At 38.6% G+C, this 19,331-nt stretch overlaps 1 protein-coding gene across 1 annotated transcript; it reads left to right on the top strand.

Moving 5' to 3' along the window:
- Positions 1-613: 613 nt before the first annotated feature.
- Positions 614-4,483, top strand: LOC114296451 (receptor-like protein EIX2). The gene is made up of 2 exons (XM_028240746.2): positions 614-3,690; positions 4,203-4,483. The coding sequence occupies exon 1, from the start codon at positions 702-704 to the stop codon at positions 3,672-3,674; it is 2,973 nt and encodes a 990-aa protein (XP_028096547.1). The 5' UTR covers positions 614-701; the 3' UTR covers positions 3,675-3,690; positions 4,203-4,483.
- Positions 4,484-19,331: the final 14,848 nt, after the last annotated feature.

Consider the following 19,331-nt stretch of genomic DNA (forward strand, 5'->3'; position numbering starts at 1 on the left):
TTATTTTTATTTATTTATTGCATTTTTTAAGAATTGTTTGGCTGGTAACTTATCAATTTAATAAAAAAAGAAAGATTAACAAACACAATAAAAAAAATAATATTTTAATAAAAATAAGTTAAAATAGAGAGTTTGATGCTAAGATGTGACTAGCTAAAATAACAAAATAATTTTAATTTGATTAAAAATTTGAAAAATTTAGTGTGGATGCTCTAACATAATTATAATAATTTGCATTAATATAAAAATTCATAACGATTTTACAAAATATACAAAACATTGTATCCATATCTTAACAATCCCACCAACTTGCTCTTTGTCCAATATGAACCGGACACACCAAAGACTAAAGGCAAGAGTTTCTACACCCAAAAGACGGAATGGCCTTCTTTTCTACCCCAAGAAGAACACGGAATGGTAGACAACTGATGACTTGACTTGGACGTAAATGTATTCTTATTTACAAATTTTAATAATTTTTAATTATATACATTATATTATAATAATAATAATAATAATTATTATTATTATAACTAGCTGCTCATGACTTGAGACTTTCCAAAACAATCAAGTCTTCTTATACACAGTCTATAAAACTCTAACTTGAGACTTTCCAAAACAATCGAGTCTTCTTATACAGTCTATAAAACTCTAGTCTTTCAACACAGGCATCAAAGAATTACATTCCACACTCAGAAGCTATGGGCACAACCTCTAGTGCTCTTGTAATGTTATTTGCTCTTTTTTTCATTGCAAGACTTGAGTTCATTTGTAGTAGTACAAATTCAAATGTGAGTTGCATAGCGAGTGAGCGAGAAGCTCTGATGAAAATCAAAGGAAATCTCACAGATAAAGCAAACCGTTTATCCTCGTGGGTTGGAAAAGACTGCTGTACGTGGAAGGGAGTTGGCTGTAGCAATAAAACAGGCCATGTCGTAAAGCTTGATCTGCGCAATCCAATTCCTGCAAAGTTTGGACACACCACTTACTACGATGATCCAATTTTCAAAATGAACGAATTGAGTGGTCAGGTAAGTCCTTCCTTACTCGATTTGAATCATTTGCATTACCTAGACTTGAGCATGAACAATATGCAAATTTCTAATTCCTTAGCTTCTTTGAAAAGCTTGAGATACCTTGACCTCTCTTCGTCAATTTCGGATGAAACGATTCCTCCTCATCTGGGAAATCTTTCAAGGTTGCAGTATCTCAACCTTAGCTATAATTATTTACCTGGTCCAATTCCTGATACACTTGGAAGGTTGACCTCTCTCACAGTCCTTGACCTTTCAAGTAACGACTTCAATGATTCAATGTCGTATTCTTTGTGTAACCTGAGCAGTCTTGTCCATATAGATCTTAGTTATAATAGCCTTAGCGGTGCAATCCCCCACTGCCTTGGGAATCTTGCTTCTCTTTCCATCCTCAGGTTGAATTACAATCAACTTCAAGGTCCAATTCCAAGTGAGATGGGAAATATGACACAACTCACAGAGCTTGACCTCCATAATAATGGGTTTCAAGGTCCATTTCCAAGGGAGATGGGAAATATGACACAACTTAAAGAGCTTGACCTCTCTCAGAATCAGTTTGAGGGTCCAATTCCAAGTGAGATGGGAAATATGACACAACTTACAGAGCTTCACCTCTATTCGAATGCATTTGCATGTGAAATACCAAACTCCATGAGGAACCTCTGCAACTTGCGTGTATTGGATTTGTCCGAAAACATGTTCGCTGGAAAGCTTTCAACTTCTATTGGAAGTCCATTTGGTTGCATCCATAATAGTTTGGCAGATTTGTCTCTTTCTTTCAATAAGTTGAGTGGTGGTCTGCCAAACCATTTGGGAGAGTTTAAGAAACTAGAGAGGCTTATTATTAGAATGAATTCATTTTATGGCCCGCTGCCATCATCACTCGGAAGACTATCATATTTGAGAGAGTTAGATACTGGATACAATCAATTGAATGGGAGCATTCCAATTAGTCTTGGACAACTTTCAAAACTAGAATCTCTAGATTTGTCAAACAATTTATTTGTTGGCACCGTATTCGAACTTCACTTCGCCAAACTAGAGAGTTTAAATGAATTGTACTTGGATTCAAATTCATTAGTTTTGAATGTGACCTCCCAATGGGTTCCTCCCTTTCAACTCCAAGACATACAATTGTCATCCATCAAAGTAGGACCCCAATTTCCTCAATGGCTCGAAACACAAAAAAATGTTAGAGACTTAGGCATGTCTAATGCAAGCATCTCAGTTGTCATTCCTGATTGGTTTGAGAGTATTTATTGTGGCATTAAAAGCTTGGATCTTTCCAACAACCAGATCAAAGGAAAGCTGCCAATATGTCAAAAATTTAAATATAGATATATTGATAATAGATGGTTAGATTTGAGTTCTAACAGATTTAAGGGCCCACTAACACCGCTTCCTTCAGATGTTTATGTGTTAGATCTCTCAAATAACCATTTGACTGGTGTCATTCCAGTGTCTTTGTGCAAGGTAAAGAATATAGCTTTTATTGAGTTCTCAAACAATCAGTTATCAGGAAGAATTCCTCCTTGCTTGTGGCAGTTGGATAACTTGGTCGTGCTAGATTTGACGAATAATAGTCTATATGGTGAAATTCCAAGTTCATTGGGTTACCCACAACTACAATCCTTGCACTTGCGTAACAATAAGTTTTATGGGAAGCTTCCTTTGTCCTTACAGAATTCGACCTTTCTTGTCACCATTGATCTAGGTGAAAATGTGTTCATTGATAATATCCCTCCATGGATTGGATACAACCTAACTGGTCTTAAATTTCTCAATCTTCAATCAAATAAATTCTATGGTGATATTCCTCCGCAACTCTGTCATCTCCAACATTTGCAATTGTTGAACTTGGCACAAAATAACATAACAGGAAATATCCCTCGTTGTTTTGGCGACTTCACTTCCATGGTTGCACTAGATCCAACTGACACAGAAGACCTTCATTATTATGAAGAGAACATTTTGGATTCAATGAAAGGAAGAGAACTGGAATACACCAAGACACTCGAATTTCTCGTCTCCATGGACCTTTCGAACAATGGCATTGTTGGAGAGGTTCCAGCAGAGTTAATGGATCTTTCTGGGTTGCTGAACTTGAATTTATCTGGAAATCATCTAAAAGGAAGGATCCCTAATAATATTGGCAATTTGACACAATTGGAATCTCTTGATTTGTCTCGAAACAAACTTTCTGGCCCCATTCCTCCAAGTCTGTCCAATTTAAGCTACCTAAGTCATTTGAACATGTCATTCAATAATTTATCAGGGCGAATACCAACAGGAAATCAACTTCAAACTCTCGACAATCCTTCCATTTATATAGGCAACGATGGCCTTTGTGGTGCACCACTAAACAGCTGCCTCGATGATAAATCATCTGATGGTGATCACAAACATGCTGATGAGAGTAAAGTTGCAGATGAAACTGATTTTTTGTGGTTCTACACTGGCATTGGACCTGGTTTCCTGGTTGGGTTCTTGGGGGTCTGTGGCACTTTGAATTTCAAGAAGTCTTGGAGGTATGTATACTTCCAGTTCATCGAAAACAACTACAATTGGATATCAATAAACATAGCAATCAAGCTCGCTCAGCTAAGGAGGATGTTCAACAAAGGCAAATTTGGAGGATGAATTTATCACCCAATTGGTTCGTGTCTCTCTCTCTCTTTCTCTCTCATGTAACTATATTGCCTCTGTATCTTGTCTTGATTGCAATGTGTGCATCAAATCAACATCTTCATAACCCATGATTTATCTTGCATGAATCTTTAGAATTTTTTTCAATTCCATACCATCATTAACATAACAATTCTATTCATGTTAATGATTTTTGGAACATCATCACAACTTGAAGAATAACCATTCATATTTTGAAGTGGAGGTAGTGATATTTCCAGATTATCATCAAAACATGTCTTACATTCAAGATCATATAGCAAAGTACAGATTAAATTCCACCAAATTTCTTTACCAAAAGCGCCAAAATTCTTTGTCACATGCTTAAAAACATTGAAACAAATGCAGGTTTGTTGCTATATAGTTCAAATAATGCAAATACATTTCTCAAATATTTTTTCGGAAGTCATTTGTTGCATTATTTCAGAGAAACCATGTTATCATCCACTAATATGCTTGTTATATGCTTTGCTGTCATTGAAGGGTCTTATATTCAGCTGGAGAAAGGACCCTCAGAGGAAGCAGCATTGAGATCATGTTATGGATTTTCTTGAGTTGTTGGAAAGAAATAAGTTTGAATAATTCTATAGTTCTAGTATATATGTTGATGGGGTTTGATGATTGTGTCTTTTGTAAAATATTCTAAAGTAAGTCTTTCCTTAAATAAATGACTTGTGAACTATCATATTGTCCAGAATATGTTATATAAATGACTTGTGAACTATCATATTGTCCAGAATATGTTATAGACTGTGTTTTGCATATGTAAGTATTCTCCTTTTATTGGTGAATTCTATGATTTTTGCCAATTGAGGCCATGGATTCTAGTTTTAATTTTGAGAATTGAGCAAAATGCTCCAACAATGATATACATATAGTAATGATATCACCAACAAAAACCTTATCAAAATAGAGAGCTATTGTGCCACAGTCAAATTCACATATAGGTTCAGCTATTCATGTTTTTCTTCACATTGTAGTAATCTTTACTTGCATCAAAGCTTTTAATGATTTTGGAGAAGTACGTAATATGAGTAATGTACAAGTATGTTTCTCAACTTGCACTACTTTTTGTTTAATTTGTTAATGATTAATCCTTGCCAAAGATCTGTGTTTTATTCTCTATCTATTTGTGTCAATTGAGTTTTAACCAATTTACAAGTGTTTAAGGTTGGCTTTTTTAATAACTTTTTGTTGATTTTTTTTCATCTTTAATAATTTTTATTTTTTTTAAAAAATTAAAAAGTGTTACACTCTTGAATTCTACTCAACTAGAGAAATTAGAAAAGATCAAAACATTTGAAAATTTTGAAAAAAAAGTCCGAAAAGGATTTTTTTTTTTAAAAAAAAAACAAAATAAGTCGACTTTTTATTTTTTTGTAACTTGTTTTTGTCTTTAGGATTTTTTTAAATTTTTTTTATTATTTTTATTATTTTTAGATTTGTCTACACAAGACAAACCAAAAACATAAAAAAAAAATAGACATAATTTAGCAAGAAAAAAATCACTAAAAATTTAAAATATATATACATATGGGTAAATGCCACACACAAACAAAGGCCAAAGCAATAAAACTGTCAATGTAACCAAAATATCATAAGTTTTCATATATGCAGATGCAAATGCCGATGATCAGCTCCTAATTACACATTGATTTCAGCAGTCCAGATAATGACCCAAAAGGGATCTAAATCAATTATCACAATTTCAATAGGCATCAGCCAATCCTACACACCATACCAACAATCAGCATAGAGAAAAGGAAGATGCTACGATGTTCACCCTTAAAATAATGCATATGGTATACTTTTGTGTTATTTTAATCTCTATATTTTCAAATCACTCGATTTTAACCTTGAACTTTATATATTGTCTCTTTTTGTCCCAATTGAAAATGGTAGTTAAGTTTTTTCACGGAAATTGGCCATGTGCATGTCACATGCCTTATTTTAAAGGGTAAAATTGTAAATTTAATATTTTGTATATTATTCAACCAACTCAGTGAGTTAACTCACTTAAATAAACACACGTGGATCTCAATTGTAGAAAGAGATGGTTTTTGTTTGACTGATGGTTCGACAGGAAAAAACAAAGGGGGTTCGTTCGACAGTGGGGCTCAGTTGGGGTAAGGCCGTGAGATTCGACTAGTGTCCGTTGCTGAGAAGGTCACAACCAGAGACCATTACTTTTGTTGCGGCTGCAACCGCTGCAGATTGTGAGATTTCATCTTTTTCATTATCACCTCCTTATCTCTATTGTGAGATTTCATCTTTTTCATTATCACCTCCTTATCTCTATTGCATGTTATTTACTATTTTGGGCAATAGAACTGATCCAAGTTTTTCCTCCTTTAAAATAAATAAAAACTTAACCAAGTTCTTTATGGAATTGTTTGTAAATTTTCTTATATTACTTGGAAAAAAAATCTTTTTGTCAATGGTGTTTTGCTAAGATATTATGGAATTGATTCAATGTGAAAATTTTAGAGACCACTGATGTAATTTGTCCAATAAAAAAAGGCAAGTTCCGTTTGGCACTAGTAATCTTAGAAGTTTGAGATAAATATTATGATCTAGTTGGGGGGGGGGGGAACACAACTAATAGAGGTAATATGTAAATATAAAAATAATTAATAATAGAACATACATTTCAATATAAAGATACAACAATTATTTTTTTTATCTATATGATTAATGAATGGCCAATAATACTACATTTATTTATTTTTTAATGACATTTACCATCTCATGGTCATGATTGCATTGGTTAAATTGGTTCCAGCCCTAGGGACAATTTCAAGGCAATTGTGATAAATGATATGGTAAAAATGTGATCATGTAAATGAATGACTTTGCCTAGTGGCAAAAGGATAGACCCTAAGAATGAACTGTAAACCCAAATATATCAAGTTCGATTCTTACTAATGTTTCTCAGACTTAATTGATACGTGTGATTTGTAGGCAATTTTTAGAAGGAAAGTGATTAAGAGCTCTAAAATTAGAGCTCTAATATGAGCTCTAGTAATGTGACAAAGCAAAAAAAAAAAATCATATCATATAGTAGAACCTACTATTAAAGCTCTCTCTAAAGCTCTTTCTCTAGACCTCCTAAACAATTTTCTTTTTAAAATTCGAGATTTACTGTCCAATGTAGCTTTCATGATTGCATTGGTTAAGTTTTTTCCATCACCCCCATTCTGTAATTACCTTTTTTGTCCTTATTAGCCACAAAGATTCGAGAGTAGGAGAGAAATAAGTGGGGGGAACAGTTCATATGGGAACCATAATTAAGTAAATTTCCAATTAAAAAATCTTCCCACACAAGCAAAAGTTGAAAACCACCGTCTAGGGACATTTTCAACCCCTATGGTTTGAGAAGTGTTATTTTAATTTATTTTTTAATTTCTATGAAAAATAAATAGAGTGATATAATAATTTATAGTAACTTTTTAACTATATTAGTCTAATGTCAAACAAGGTTTATCAAATTTAAATTTGGATAAAAATCTTGCAAAACACCTCTCTACTCATTGACTCAAATTTATATGAAATTGAGTTTTACTCATTTTTTAACCCAATTTGAAGAAGACTTAAATATATATACTTAATTTTTTTCGAGATCATTTTGTAATTTTCAAATTTATCATTATGTCATTATTGAAGTTTTACCCAAATTTATGTTCAAACCTAAGTCTATCCATTGGAATGTCACATCAAATCAAACTTAGATTTTTAATTAAATTTGTAGTAGTACTACATCCACACAATTTCTTCTCCTCACAATCATCCCTCCAATGAAGTGGCAAAACAAAATGCATAGAAAGAGAGTTTTGAAGGAATATTTAAATGTAGATCAACTTTTCATATTTTGCTTGTCACATCATTTGGGAGGGTTTGGGGAGAGAGAATTATGTGAATGAATCATTTTTCTTAAATTTGAGGAAAAATTTAAGGGGTCGAAAATGGCCTAACAAACTTTTTAAAATCTGCCCTAAATTAAGTTAAAATAAGCTTAAATTATTTTATGATAGGCCTACATAGACTAGTTTATTGGTTTTGTTGTAATGCTTGGTTGGTTTATTGTTTAGGGCAAATTACATCAGTAATCCCTATATTTTATTTCTTGTATCATTTTGATCCCTACACTTTCAATTGGCTCAATTTTGACCATTCATTTTAAATTTTATGTCAATTTGGTCCAATTGATAATATTACTAGTGTTTTTTAAAGAAAATTATCACTAAGTTAGTTGAGGTTAACTCACTGAGTTGAGTAAATTTATAATTGTACCCTTAAAAATATGACACATAACACTTAAGTGCATATTTTCTATAAAAAAAAAATGCTAAGAGTTCAAATCAATTGGACCAAATTAAGACAAAGTCATAAATTCAGAGTCAAAATCGAGCCAATTGAAATTATAAGGACTAAAATTTCACAATGACCAAAATACAGGAACTACCGTCGTAATTTTCCTCATTGTTTTTGACTAATACCATTCTAAAGCAAGGCAAATACCTAACCGTAAGAACTTGTGAGTGTCGAGCAAGAATTCTAAGGTTGACTTAATAAGACACCTATAAATATACATTGCTGTATATGACAAAAATATAAGTTGATCTAACAAGGTTGAACTAGTTACTCCAAAAAAAGAGCCTAAAAGAGAACAAAATGGGAGAGCTCAATGCTGAAGTGTCAAAGGTTATGAGGATGAGCAGGGCTGTGTGCCTTTTTGCCCTCCTAGGAATGCTTTTTAGTGTCTATCTTGGCTTATTTTTTAATTTGTGTCCAAGGAATTTGGAGGAAAGAAAACACATATCACTTTGTATAAATTTTGTGAGTTTGAATTTGTTTCACTTTTTATATTTATCTAAATATTGGGTATCTACTTTTTGACTCATTTCTATAAAAATTAACCCCGTGTTTCCTAGAAAACAAAAATTAAAAAAATGAAACACAATAAATAAATAAAAAGTGATAATTGTAACGCCCTCAAAATAATAACATTAAACCCATCAGACAAGACAAGCATTTACATATAAACTAACCACATTCCTTTATTTCATTGAGTTTCATTACATAAGTATTACATGTTAACATCAAAACAAAATGCCCTACGGGCTTACAACTTTCCAAGTTAACACTTGGTTTCAACAAAAGAGTACTAACTCGTTTACACATTAAGCCCTTGGCTTGAAGTTACATGTAATACATCAAAAGTAAAACAACTACACTATGTCCGCCTCTAGCCTCCCAAGCTATGTCCTTGGAGGTGGCATGCTTCCTGTACCTGAAAATGATATTCCCATATAGGGTGAGCCACAGCCCAGTAGAAATACACTAAACCAACCATGGACAATGACTAAAACATTAGCAATTGATAGTTGGTCAACACTGATACAATCACATAAATTACATATTTATGTCAACGACTTACAAGTCCCAATTACTTTTCATTTTCCCCTTTTCAACAGATAAGCATGCTAGCTCTATCATCATTTCCACAGATATGTATAAAAACTATATCTCACATTCAGATAAGCATAAAAGCTATATCCACATTCTCAACAGATATGTATATCAACAATATCCACAGATAAGCATACAAGCTGTATCCACACTCTACAACAGATATGTATATCAACAATATCCACAGATAAGCATACAAGCTGTATCCACACTTCACAACAGATATGTATATCAACAATATCCACAGATAAGCATACAAGCTGTATCCACACTTCACAACAGATATGTATATCAACAATATCCACAGATAAGCATACAAGCTGTATCCACACTTCACAAAGATAAGCATATGAGCTCTATCTTCACTTCTCTAGACAAGCATATGAGCTCTGTCTACGGAGTTCATCCCCTATCTCCTCCCAATACCTATCCGGTTTAGAGGTACATCCCCTATCTTCCCCTAAACCGCGGAGTACATCCCCTATCTCCTCCTCTACACATAACGTATATAAACACATTGGTTCTATATACAATCACACAATACACACAATTAATGTATTCTATCAACCGTCAAGTTCCATGACACATTCCATTGATTAGTTTCCGTTTACCTAATCATCATGCATTGTCTACAACAATCTCGACTATCCTCCACCGATAGTCCAAAGCAGTTATTTCTAAAACAGAAAATAAATGCACAAATGGATATTCAATCAACATTTCATTTCCTCATTTCTCACCAATTAATTATCCCAATTAATTAAACAATGTAATTAGGCCATTTTCCATAATTACCATTTCAACCCTTAGGTCCCATTTTCATCAATGATTCAACAATCATTCCATTTTTCTATGCCAAACATGCATCTAGGTTTATTATGAATAAAACCCCAACTTTTGTAAAATTACACAAAAGCCCCAAACTTTCACAAAATTACCAAACCAAGCCCAACATCTCAAAATACCAAAATTTAAAGACAAAACCCATAGAGAGGAGTAGGTTATCCCTACCTCAAATTCGGAGTCCCAAAGGAGAAGACGACAAAACCCAACGTGCTCCAAAACCCGAGATTTTCAGATTAAAATGAAGCCCTCGACGATCAACAACTTTTTTGTAAAGGCCAAAGGTGAGTAAATCACTCCTACTAGATCAAAACCTAGAGAGAAGGTAGAGTCTAGAGTGAGAGGCTCAACAATGGTGATTTTAGAAAAGTAAGAGAGAGAAGAGAAAGTGAAAAAGTGATTTGAAAAGTCACAATTTCGGGACTTTAACCCAGGTCTCCGCTCGAGCGTAAAACACCCCGCTCGAGCGGCCACTCACAGACTTCCGCTCGAGCGGCCAACCTCCCGCTCGAGCGCAGAATGCACTCGCCCAGCACTTTTGCAGAACCAGGCCTCCGCTCGAGCTCCCAACCCTACGCTCGAGCTCACAACACTGCACAACAAGATACTGGATGGATGTAATCTACGCTCGAGCGCCAACACCTCCGCTCGAGCGTACAGGCCAAAAAATCTGGGCAACTAATTTTGGTTTCTAAACTCAACCAACCTGTAACAAACCCGCTCAACACATCCTATAACTCAAATACAAAGTAAGAAAGGATGTAAACAAGATAATAAACAACTACCAACATCCACGGACACATGTCCGGATCACTATACAACAAGGGTAAACCTGGGATCGCTATAACCTCCCCCTCTTAAAGAATTTCGTCCCCGAAATTAAACACAAGTTTTCAAAAACAAGTTTTCCTCCATTTTAAACAATGTTACATTTTAACATTCAACAATTCGACCCATTACCGATCATCCCATCCCTTTAACAAGAGACATATCACAATATGTAAACAACATATGTATTTTCAACATGCATCAACATTATGCACTATCTTTCCAATTTCAACAATATATTCAACACATATAGTGTCACATTCAACTTCCATATGAGGTAAGTTCCAAACATACTTCCAATAATCAAAACATTTTCAATGTTTCACAACTTAAGACATATATAAAAGCTCTTAAGTTCAACAAAAAGTAAAATTTAAATACAAAATTACATATCAACAAACAAGTCCGGATATTTCTCACGGACTCCCGACTCACGTTCCCAAGTGGCTTCCTCCACTCCGTGATGTTTCCACAAGACTTTCACCAAAGGAATGGTCTTGCCACGCAGGACCTGATCCCGCCTATCCAAGACCCGTACCGGTCTCTCCTCATACGAGGCATCCTCATCTACCTCTAAATCAGTCCAATCCAACACATGTGATGGATCTGGCTCAAACTTCCGAAGCATACTCACATGAAACACATCATGCACTCCGGACAACTGCGGCGGTAAGGCTAACCGATAAGCAACCTCACCTATCTTCTCAAGGATCTCAAAAGGACCTATAAACCGAGGGGATAACTTCCCACTCTTCCCAAACCTCATCAGGCCTCGCCTAGGTGATATCTTCAGAAAGACATGATCACCTACCTCAAACGCCAAAGGCCTCCTCCTACGGTCGGCATAACTCTTTTGTCGACTCTGGGCTGTAACAAGCCTCCTACGGATAAGCTCAACTTTCTCCGTCGTCTCCCTAACCAACTCCGGACCCAACAAAGGTGCATCACCCACCTCGGCCCAACAAACTGGAGACCTACACGGTCGGCCATACAAGGCTTCAAACGGTGCCATACCGATGCTAGACTGAAAACTGTTGTTGTAGGCAAACTCTACCAATGGCAAGTGCCTCTCCCACGTCCCACTGAAGTCCAGGACACAACCCCGAAGCATATCCTCAAGGATCTGAATAGTACGCTCGGACTGCCCGTCAGTCTGAGGATGATAAGCCGTACTAAAGGTCAACTTAGTGCCCAAGGCACTCTGCAAACTCTGCCACAACCTAGCAGTAAAACGAGGATCTCTATCTGAGACGATCGTCACTGGGACCCCGTGCAATCTCACTACGTCCCGGATATACAAATCGGCAAGATGATCTACCGAATCTCTCACGCGCATAGGAATAAAGTGCGCCGACTTAGTCAACCGGTCTACAACCACCCAAATAGCATCACTACCCCGCTGAGTCCTCGGAAGACCTACAACGAAGTCCATAGTGACATGCTCCCACTTCCACTCGGCAATAGGCAAGGGTTGCAACAAACCCGCTGGCCTCTGATGCTCGGCCTTCACTTGCTGGCAAGTAAGGCACTTCGATACGAAAACAGCCACATCTCTTTTCATACCCCGCCACCAAAACTGGCGACCCAAATCCTGATACATCTTAGTACCTCCCGGATGCACCGCAAGGCGCGAATGGTGAAACTCTCGGAGTACTTCCTCTCGGCAAGACTCCGGTACAAACAAACGGTCTCGGTATCTCACATTCAGGTCGGGATACACCGTCAAACCCTTCTCAACTTTCCCACTGGAGATCTTCTCTCGGAGGGATTCTACCTCAAGGTCACCTCTCTGTGCCTCTAACACTCTAGTCACAAGTGTAGGCTGCACCACGACAGAAAACAAGGCCGCAGCCTTGACAGATTCGCCCAGTAGCAAATCAAACTCGCCAAGTGCTCCCAACATCACCCATTCCCGGATGGCTATACAAGCTACATCACTAATGGTTTTCCTACTAAGGGCATCGGCCACAACATTGGCCTTTCCCGGATGATAATGCAACTCAAAATCATAATCCTCGATGAACTCCATCCATCTCCTCTGCCTCAGATTCAAGTCTCTCTGTGTAAACAGATACTTCAAACTCTTGTGATCCGAGAATACCTCGAACCTCTCACCATAAAGGTAGTGCCTCCAGATTTTCAAGGCAAAGATCACAGCTGCTAACTCTAGGTCGTGTGTGGGGTAATTCTTCTCGTGTATTTTCAACTGGCGTGAGCCATAAGCTATCACTTTCCCCTCTTGCATCAACACACAACCCAAACCCTCTCGTGAAGCATCACAATAAACCGCATAACCCAACCCTCTCTCCGGAATAATCAACACCGGAGCGGTGGTCAATCTAATTTTCAACTCTTGGAACGACTTTTCACAAGTCTCACTCCACACAAACTTGACTCCCTTCCGAGTCAGTCTAGTCAACGGTGACGCTAACCTGGAGAAATCTTTCACAAACCGACGGTAATACCCAGCTAATCCCAGAAAACTGCGGATCTCAAACACACTCTTAGGCTGTGCCCAATCTTGCACTGCCTCAACCTTGGATGTATCAACAGACACCCCTTCCCCGGATACCACGTGGCCTAAGAATTTGACTTCCCCCAGCCAGAACTCACACTTCCCAAACTTGGCATACAGCCTATGGGCTCTAAGTAACTCAAGCACCACTCTCAAGTGTGCCTCGTGCTCCTCCTCAGAAGACGAATAGATAAGGATATCGTCCACGAAAACAACCACAAATCGGTCTAAGAACTCCCGGAAAATCCGGTTCATCAAGTCCATAAAGACTGCCGGTGCATTGGTAAGTCCGAATGGCATCACCAAAAACTCGTAATGGCCATACCGCGTACGGAATGCCGTCTTAGGAATATCTTCCTCCCTGACCCTCAACTGATGGTAACCCGATCTCAAGTCTAACTTAGAGAAACAACGGGAACCCTTCAACTGGTCAAACAAATCATCTATACGGGGCATAGGATACTTATTCTTAACCGTAGCCCGATTCAACTTCCGGTAGTCTATACACAATCTCAAGGCACCATCTTTCTTTTTAACAAAGAGGGCCGGTGCTCCCCACGGTGAAACACTAGGGCGAACAAAGCCCTTATCTAGCAATTCCTGGAGCTGAACTTTCAACTCAACCAACTCTGCTGGAGCAAAACGGTAAGGTGCCATAGAAATCGGCGCCGTACCAGGCACTAAATCAATAGAGAACTCTATCTCTCGGTGAGGTGGCAAACTAACAAGATCTTCGGGAAAGACATCCGAATACTCACAAACCACCCTCGGTAATACATGCTGGGTCTCACCACTCTCACCACTCTCAAAGCTAGCAAGTAGACTACTAAGCTCACTTCGCCCTCGCGAATCATACCCCGGTGGCAAAACACTACCAACCCGGTCTCCCAAGAAATGGAACCACTCCCCGCTCAAGGTACACAACGTAACCCTCTGGCGGTAGCAATCAATAACAGCCCGGTATGACGATAACCAGTCCATACCCAAAATAACATCAAAACCCTTCATGGGCATGACAACAAACGGAAAAGGAAGCCTATAGTCGGCGACCTCTATATCACATCCTCTAACACCCTGTTTCAGAATCAACTCACCACCCAAAGGCGATACCACACAAATAGAAGATGCTAACTGTGCTAACTCCAATTCCAAAACAGATGCAAATGCAGCAGATACAAAAGAATGAGATGCACCCGTGTCTATCAACACATTAGCAACTGAGTTGCAAAACAGAAAAGTACCTCTCACTACTGATGGAGCCGGTACTAAATCCTGCGCGGTAACAGCATACATGTGCCCCGTAGGCCCCTGGTCTACCTGCTCACCTCTCGGAGCAAAAGACTGCTGCACAGACTGGGATGACGAAGCTCCCGGATTGGCCCTCGAGGCCTGCACAGACTGAGCTGGCTGAAAACCCTGCGTCTGCCTAGAACCAGACGCTCCCGAAGTGGCACTCAACTGTGGGCAAAACCTCTTCATGTGCCCAGGTTGTCCACACTGATAACAAGTCAAGAGCTGCCCCCTGCCCAAACTCTGACTCTGCGGTCTAGCTGAAGAAGAAGTAGCTTTCTGACCCCCACCCTTCTGCGGGCAAACAGATACCTTGTGACCCAACTGGCCACACTTGTAACAGGTGAAATCCCCCTGACCACCTCTCCCGGAGCCTGCACTCGGCACTGGGAAGGTCGATCTAGCAACACCACCCTGCGACTGCTGAGGGTTATAACCCTTCTGTCTCCTGCCATCACTCTGACTATCCTGGCTCCTCTTGGAGCCTCTCTGACCCTCATCCTCCTCCTGCATCATAAGCTCCATATGAGCTGCAGCGTCCACTAGGTGTCTATACTCTCGAATATAAGACCCACCAATTCTCAACTTGAGGCCCCGCCTCAACTTCCGCTCAAACTCATAGCAACGGCGTTCCTCAGACGCCACCAGTTCAGGTGCAAACCTAGACAGACTGGTAAAAGTAGCCTCAAACTCGGCCACTAACAAGCCCTGCTGATTAAGCCGGCTAAACTGATCCCTCAGCTTTTCCCTAGCTGCTGCTGATAAAAACCTCTCCTGAAAAGCATTCACAAACGCCTCCCAAGTACCACCAACACGAGCTTTCTCGTACTTCCACCATTGACCCGCATCTCCCTTCAGTTGGAAGGACGCCAAGGTCACTTTCAGTGCTCCGTCCTCGATGCCAAGCATCTCAAACGTCTTCGTTGTCTGTTCGAGTCTGCCTTAAGCGGCTCTTTAGGATCCCCGATAAACTCGTCCGGATTACACCGGAAGAACTCCCTCTTCAAGAAGGAAGGCCCTGTCTCAGCTGCCTGATTCCCAGCTCTAAGAATACCCAAAGCTCCTGCTATCTCTCTGGCCAAGGCACCCATAGCCTGCTGACCCACTGGCTCGGCCACATTGGCCTGCCCAACTCCCTCCTGCACTGCCGGAATCTCACCCTGTAACGGTACTTCCTGCCTCGCAGGTCTACCACGCCTAGCACCTCTTCCTCGTCCTGACATCCTAATAAAGGTAACACAGAACGTTAGCACATTCATAGGTGTGCCGAAACTAAACACTCACGTCCTAATGCATGGACAACTGTAATTCACTCCACATAAGCACATAAACACATAAGCACTTACGAATTTCATTTCCGGATAATAATAGTCCCGAGGCGTTACTAGAGTTCCGGTTAGAAACAGCATTGATCAAGTGCTTTTCCAACAAGACTCCCAGAAACTCAAGGATCCAATCAATATCCCAGAAATTAAATCCCATACACACATAGTCACATAAGCATGTTATCACTTAAGCACATAGCATATGATCCCACATTTAAGTCTCTATCAAGCGAGACAAACCCATTGTGATCCTAATCACTTCCCACGTACCCAAAGTATTCGAACCCGGTACGCTCTGATACCAAGTTGTAACGCCCTCAAAATAATAACATTAAACCCATCAGACAAGACAAGCATTTACATATAAACTAACCACATTCCTTTATTTCATTGAGTTTCATTACATAAGTATTACATGTTAACATCAAAACAAAATGCCCTACGGGCTTACAACTTTCCAAGTTAACACTTGGTTTCAACAAAAGAGTACTAACTCGTTTACACATTAAGCCCTTGGCTTGAAGTTACATGTAATACATCAAAAGTAAAACAACTACACTATGTCCGCCTCTAGCCTCCCAAGCTATGTCCTTGGAGGTGGCATGCTTCCTGTACCTGAAAATGATATTCCCATATAGGGTGAGCCACAGCCCAGTAGAAATACACTAAACCAACCATGGACAATGACTAAAACATTAGCAATTGATAGTTGGTCAACACTGATACAATCACATAAATTACATATTTATGTCAACGACTTACAAGTCCCAATTACTTTTCATTTTCCCCTTTTCAACAGATAAGCATGCTAGCTCTATCATCATTTCCACAGATATGTATAAAAACTATATCTCACATTCAGATAAGCATAAAAGCTATATCCACATTCTCAACAGATATGTATATCAACAATATCCACAGATAAGCATACAAGCTGTATCCACACTCTACAACAGATATGTATATCAACAATATCCACAGATAAGCATACAAGCTGTATCCACACTTCACAACAGATATGTATATCAACAATATCCACAGATAAGCATACAAGCTGTATCCACACTTCACAACAGATATGTATATCAACAATATCCACAGATAAGCATACAAGCTGTATCCACACTTCACAAAGATAAGCATATGAGCTCTATCTTCACTTCTCTAGACAAGCATATGAGCTCTGTCTACGGAGTTCATCCCCTATCTCCTCCCAATACCTATCCGGTTTAGAGGTACATCCCCTATCTTCCCCTAAACCGCGGAGTACATCCCCTATCTCCTCCTCTACACATAACGTATATAAACACATTGGTTCTATATACAATCACACAATACACACAATTAATGTATTCTATCAACCGTCAAGTTCCATGACACATTCCATTGATTAGTTTCCGTTTACCTAATCATCATGCATTGTCTACAACAATCTCGACTATCCTCCACCGATAGTCCAAAGCAGTTATTTCTAAAACAGAAAATAAATGCACAAATGGATATTCAATCAACATTTCATTTCCTCATTTCTCACCAATTAATTATCCCAATTAATTAAACAATGTAATTAGGCCATTTTCCATAATTACCATTTCAACCCTTAGGTCCCATTTTCATCAATGATTCAACAATCATTCCATTTTTCTATGCCAAACATGCATCTAGGTTTATTATGAATAAAACCCCAACTTTTGTAAAATTACACAAAAGCCCCAAACTTTCACAAAATTACCAAACCAAGCCCAACATCTCAAAATACCAAAATTTAAAGACAAAACCCATAGAGAGGAGTAGGTTATCCCTACCTCAAATTCGGAGTCCCAAAGGAGAAGACGACAAAACCCAACGTGCTCCAAAACCCGAGATTTTCAGATTAAAATGAAGCCCTCGACGATCAACAACTTTTTTGTAAAGGCCAAAGGTGAGTAAATCACTCCTACTAGATCAAAACCTAGAGAGAAGGTAGAGTCTAGAGTGAGAGGCTCAACAATGGTGATTTTAGAAAAGTAAGAGAGAGAAGAGAAAGTGAAAAAGTGATTTGAAAAGTCACAATTTCGGGACTTTAACCCAGGTCTCCGCTCGAGCGTAAAACACCCCGCTCGAGCGGCCACTCACAGACTTCCGCTCGAGCGGCCAACCTCCCGCTCGAGCGCAGAATGCACTCGCCCAGCACTTTTGCAGAACCAGGCCTCCGCTCGAGCTCCCAACCCTACGCTCGAGCTCACAACACTGCACAACAAGATACTGGATGGATGTAATCTACGCTCGAGCGCCAACACCTCCGCTCGAGCGTACAGGCCAAAAAATCTGGGCAACTAGTTTTGGTTTCTAAACTCAACCAACCTGTAACAAACCCGCTCAACACATCCTATAACTCAAATACAAAGTAAGAAAGGATGTAAACAAGATAATAAACAACTACCAACATCCACGGACACATGTCCGGATCACTATACAACAAGGGTAAACCTGGGATCGCTATAATAATTCTCATGTCTTCCTTCTCATTTTAGTTTTCAATCTTATGATTTTTAATCTTCTCCTAATCGACAACTTGAAATCCAAATGTACAGATCAATCATACAGCATTGTGACAGGAGGATTCATGATGACTTCATCACTTTGACAATCAAAGCTCTCCATTTCTCCATTGCCAAATGTTTACAGTTCAGATACTTGAGGCCACTGCAGCCTGCACATTGACTACATCCATGCTATTTTGGGTTTCGTTGACTTGATCAGTTTCTTCGATGTACTCTTGATTTTGATTTGTTTAATCTCTTTGTAAAGTTCATTCAAGCCAAAATGCTGTCATTGATGCTATTGAACTAGAACAATTGCAACAGCCCGACATTTCGGACCACAATTACTTCATCCAGTCCACTAAAGAAACCTGGACACATATGGAGAGGGTTGCTTCAAGTGGAGATAGCATTATTTGAGCCTACTTTGATTCTACGGGTTGTATCATCTTCAACCTCATTCCATTCTCATTAATAATCGAACCTACATAACGAAATTGCTCACCCTTTGGTATCTCCTGCTTTTCAACCTCAAGTTGTCTGTTATTTCTATTTGCACTGTAATTGAAGTAATATTCCATGTGTACAATTTCAGTATTATTTTAAAATGTTTTTTAACGACTCAAGTGCTTCTATTCTATCTAAATTTCAAATTTAGTGTTAATTCCTCTTTTAATTTCATCCACTATGATAATAACATCTGTAAATAGCATAAATCATAAGACATCATCTAAAATATGTCTAATCAATTCATCTATAATTAACGCAAATAGGTACGGACTTGAGGCTAACTCTCGGTGTAATCTTCGAGTAATCATAA

The sequence above is a fragment of the Camellia sinensis genome, chromosome 11 (assembly GCF_055761805.1).
Source record: "Camellia sinensis isolate YWXY chromosome 11, ASM5576180v1, whole genome shotgun sequence".
In the NCBI taxonomy this organism is placed as follows: domain Eukaryota; kingdom Viridiplantae; phylum Streptophyta; class Magnoliopsida; order Ericales; family Theaceae; genus Camellia; species Camellia sinensis.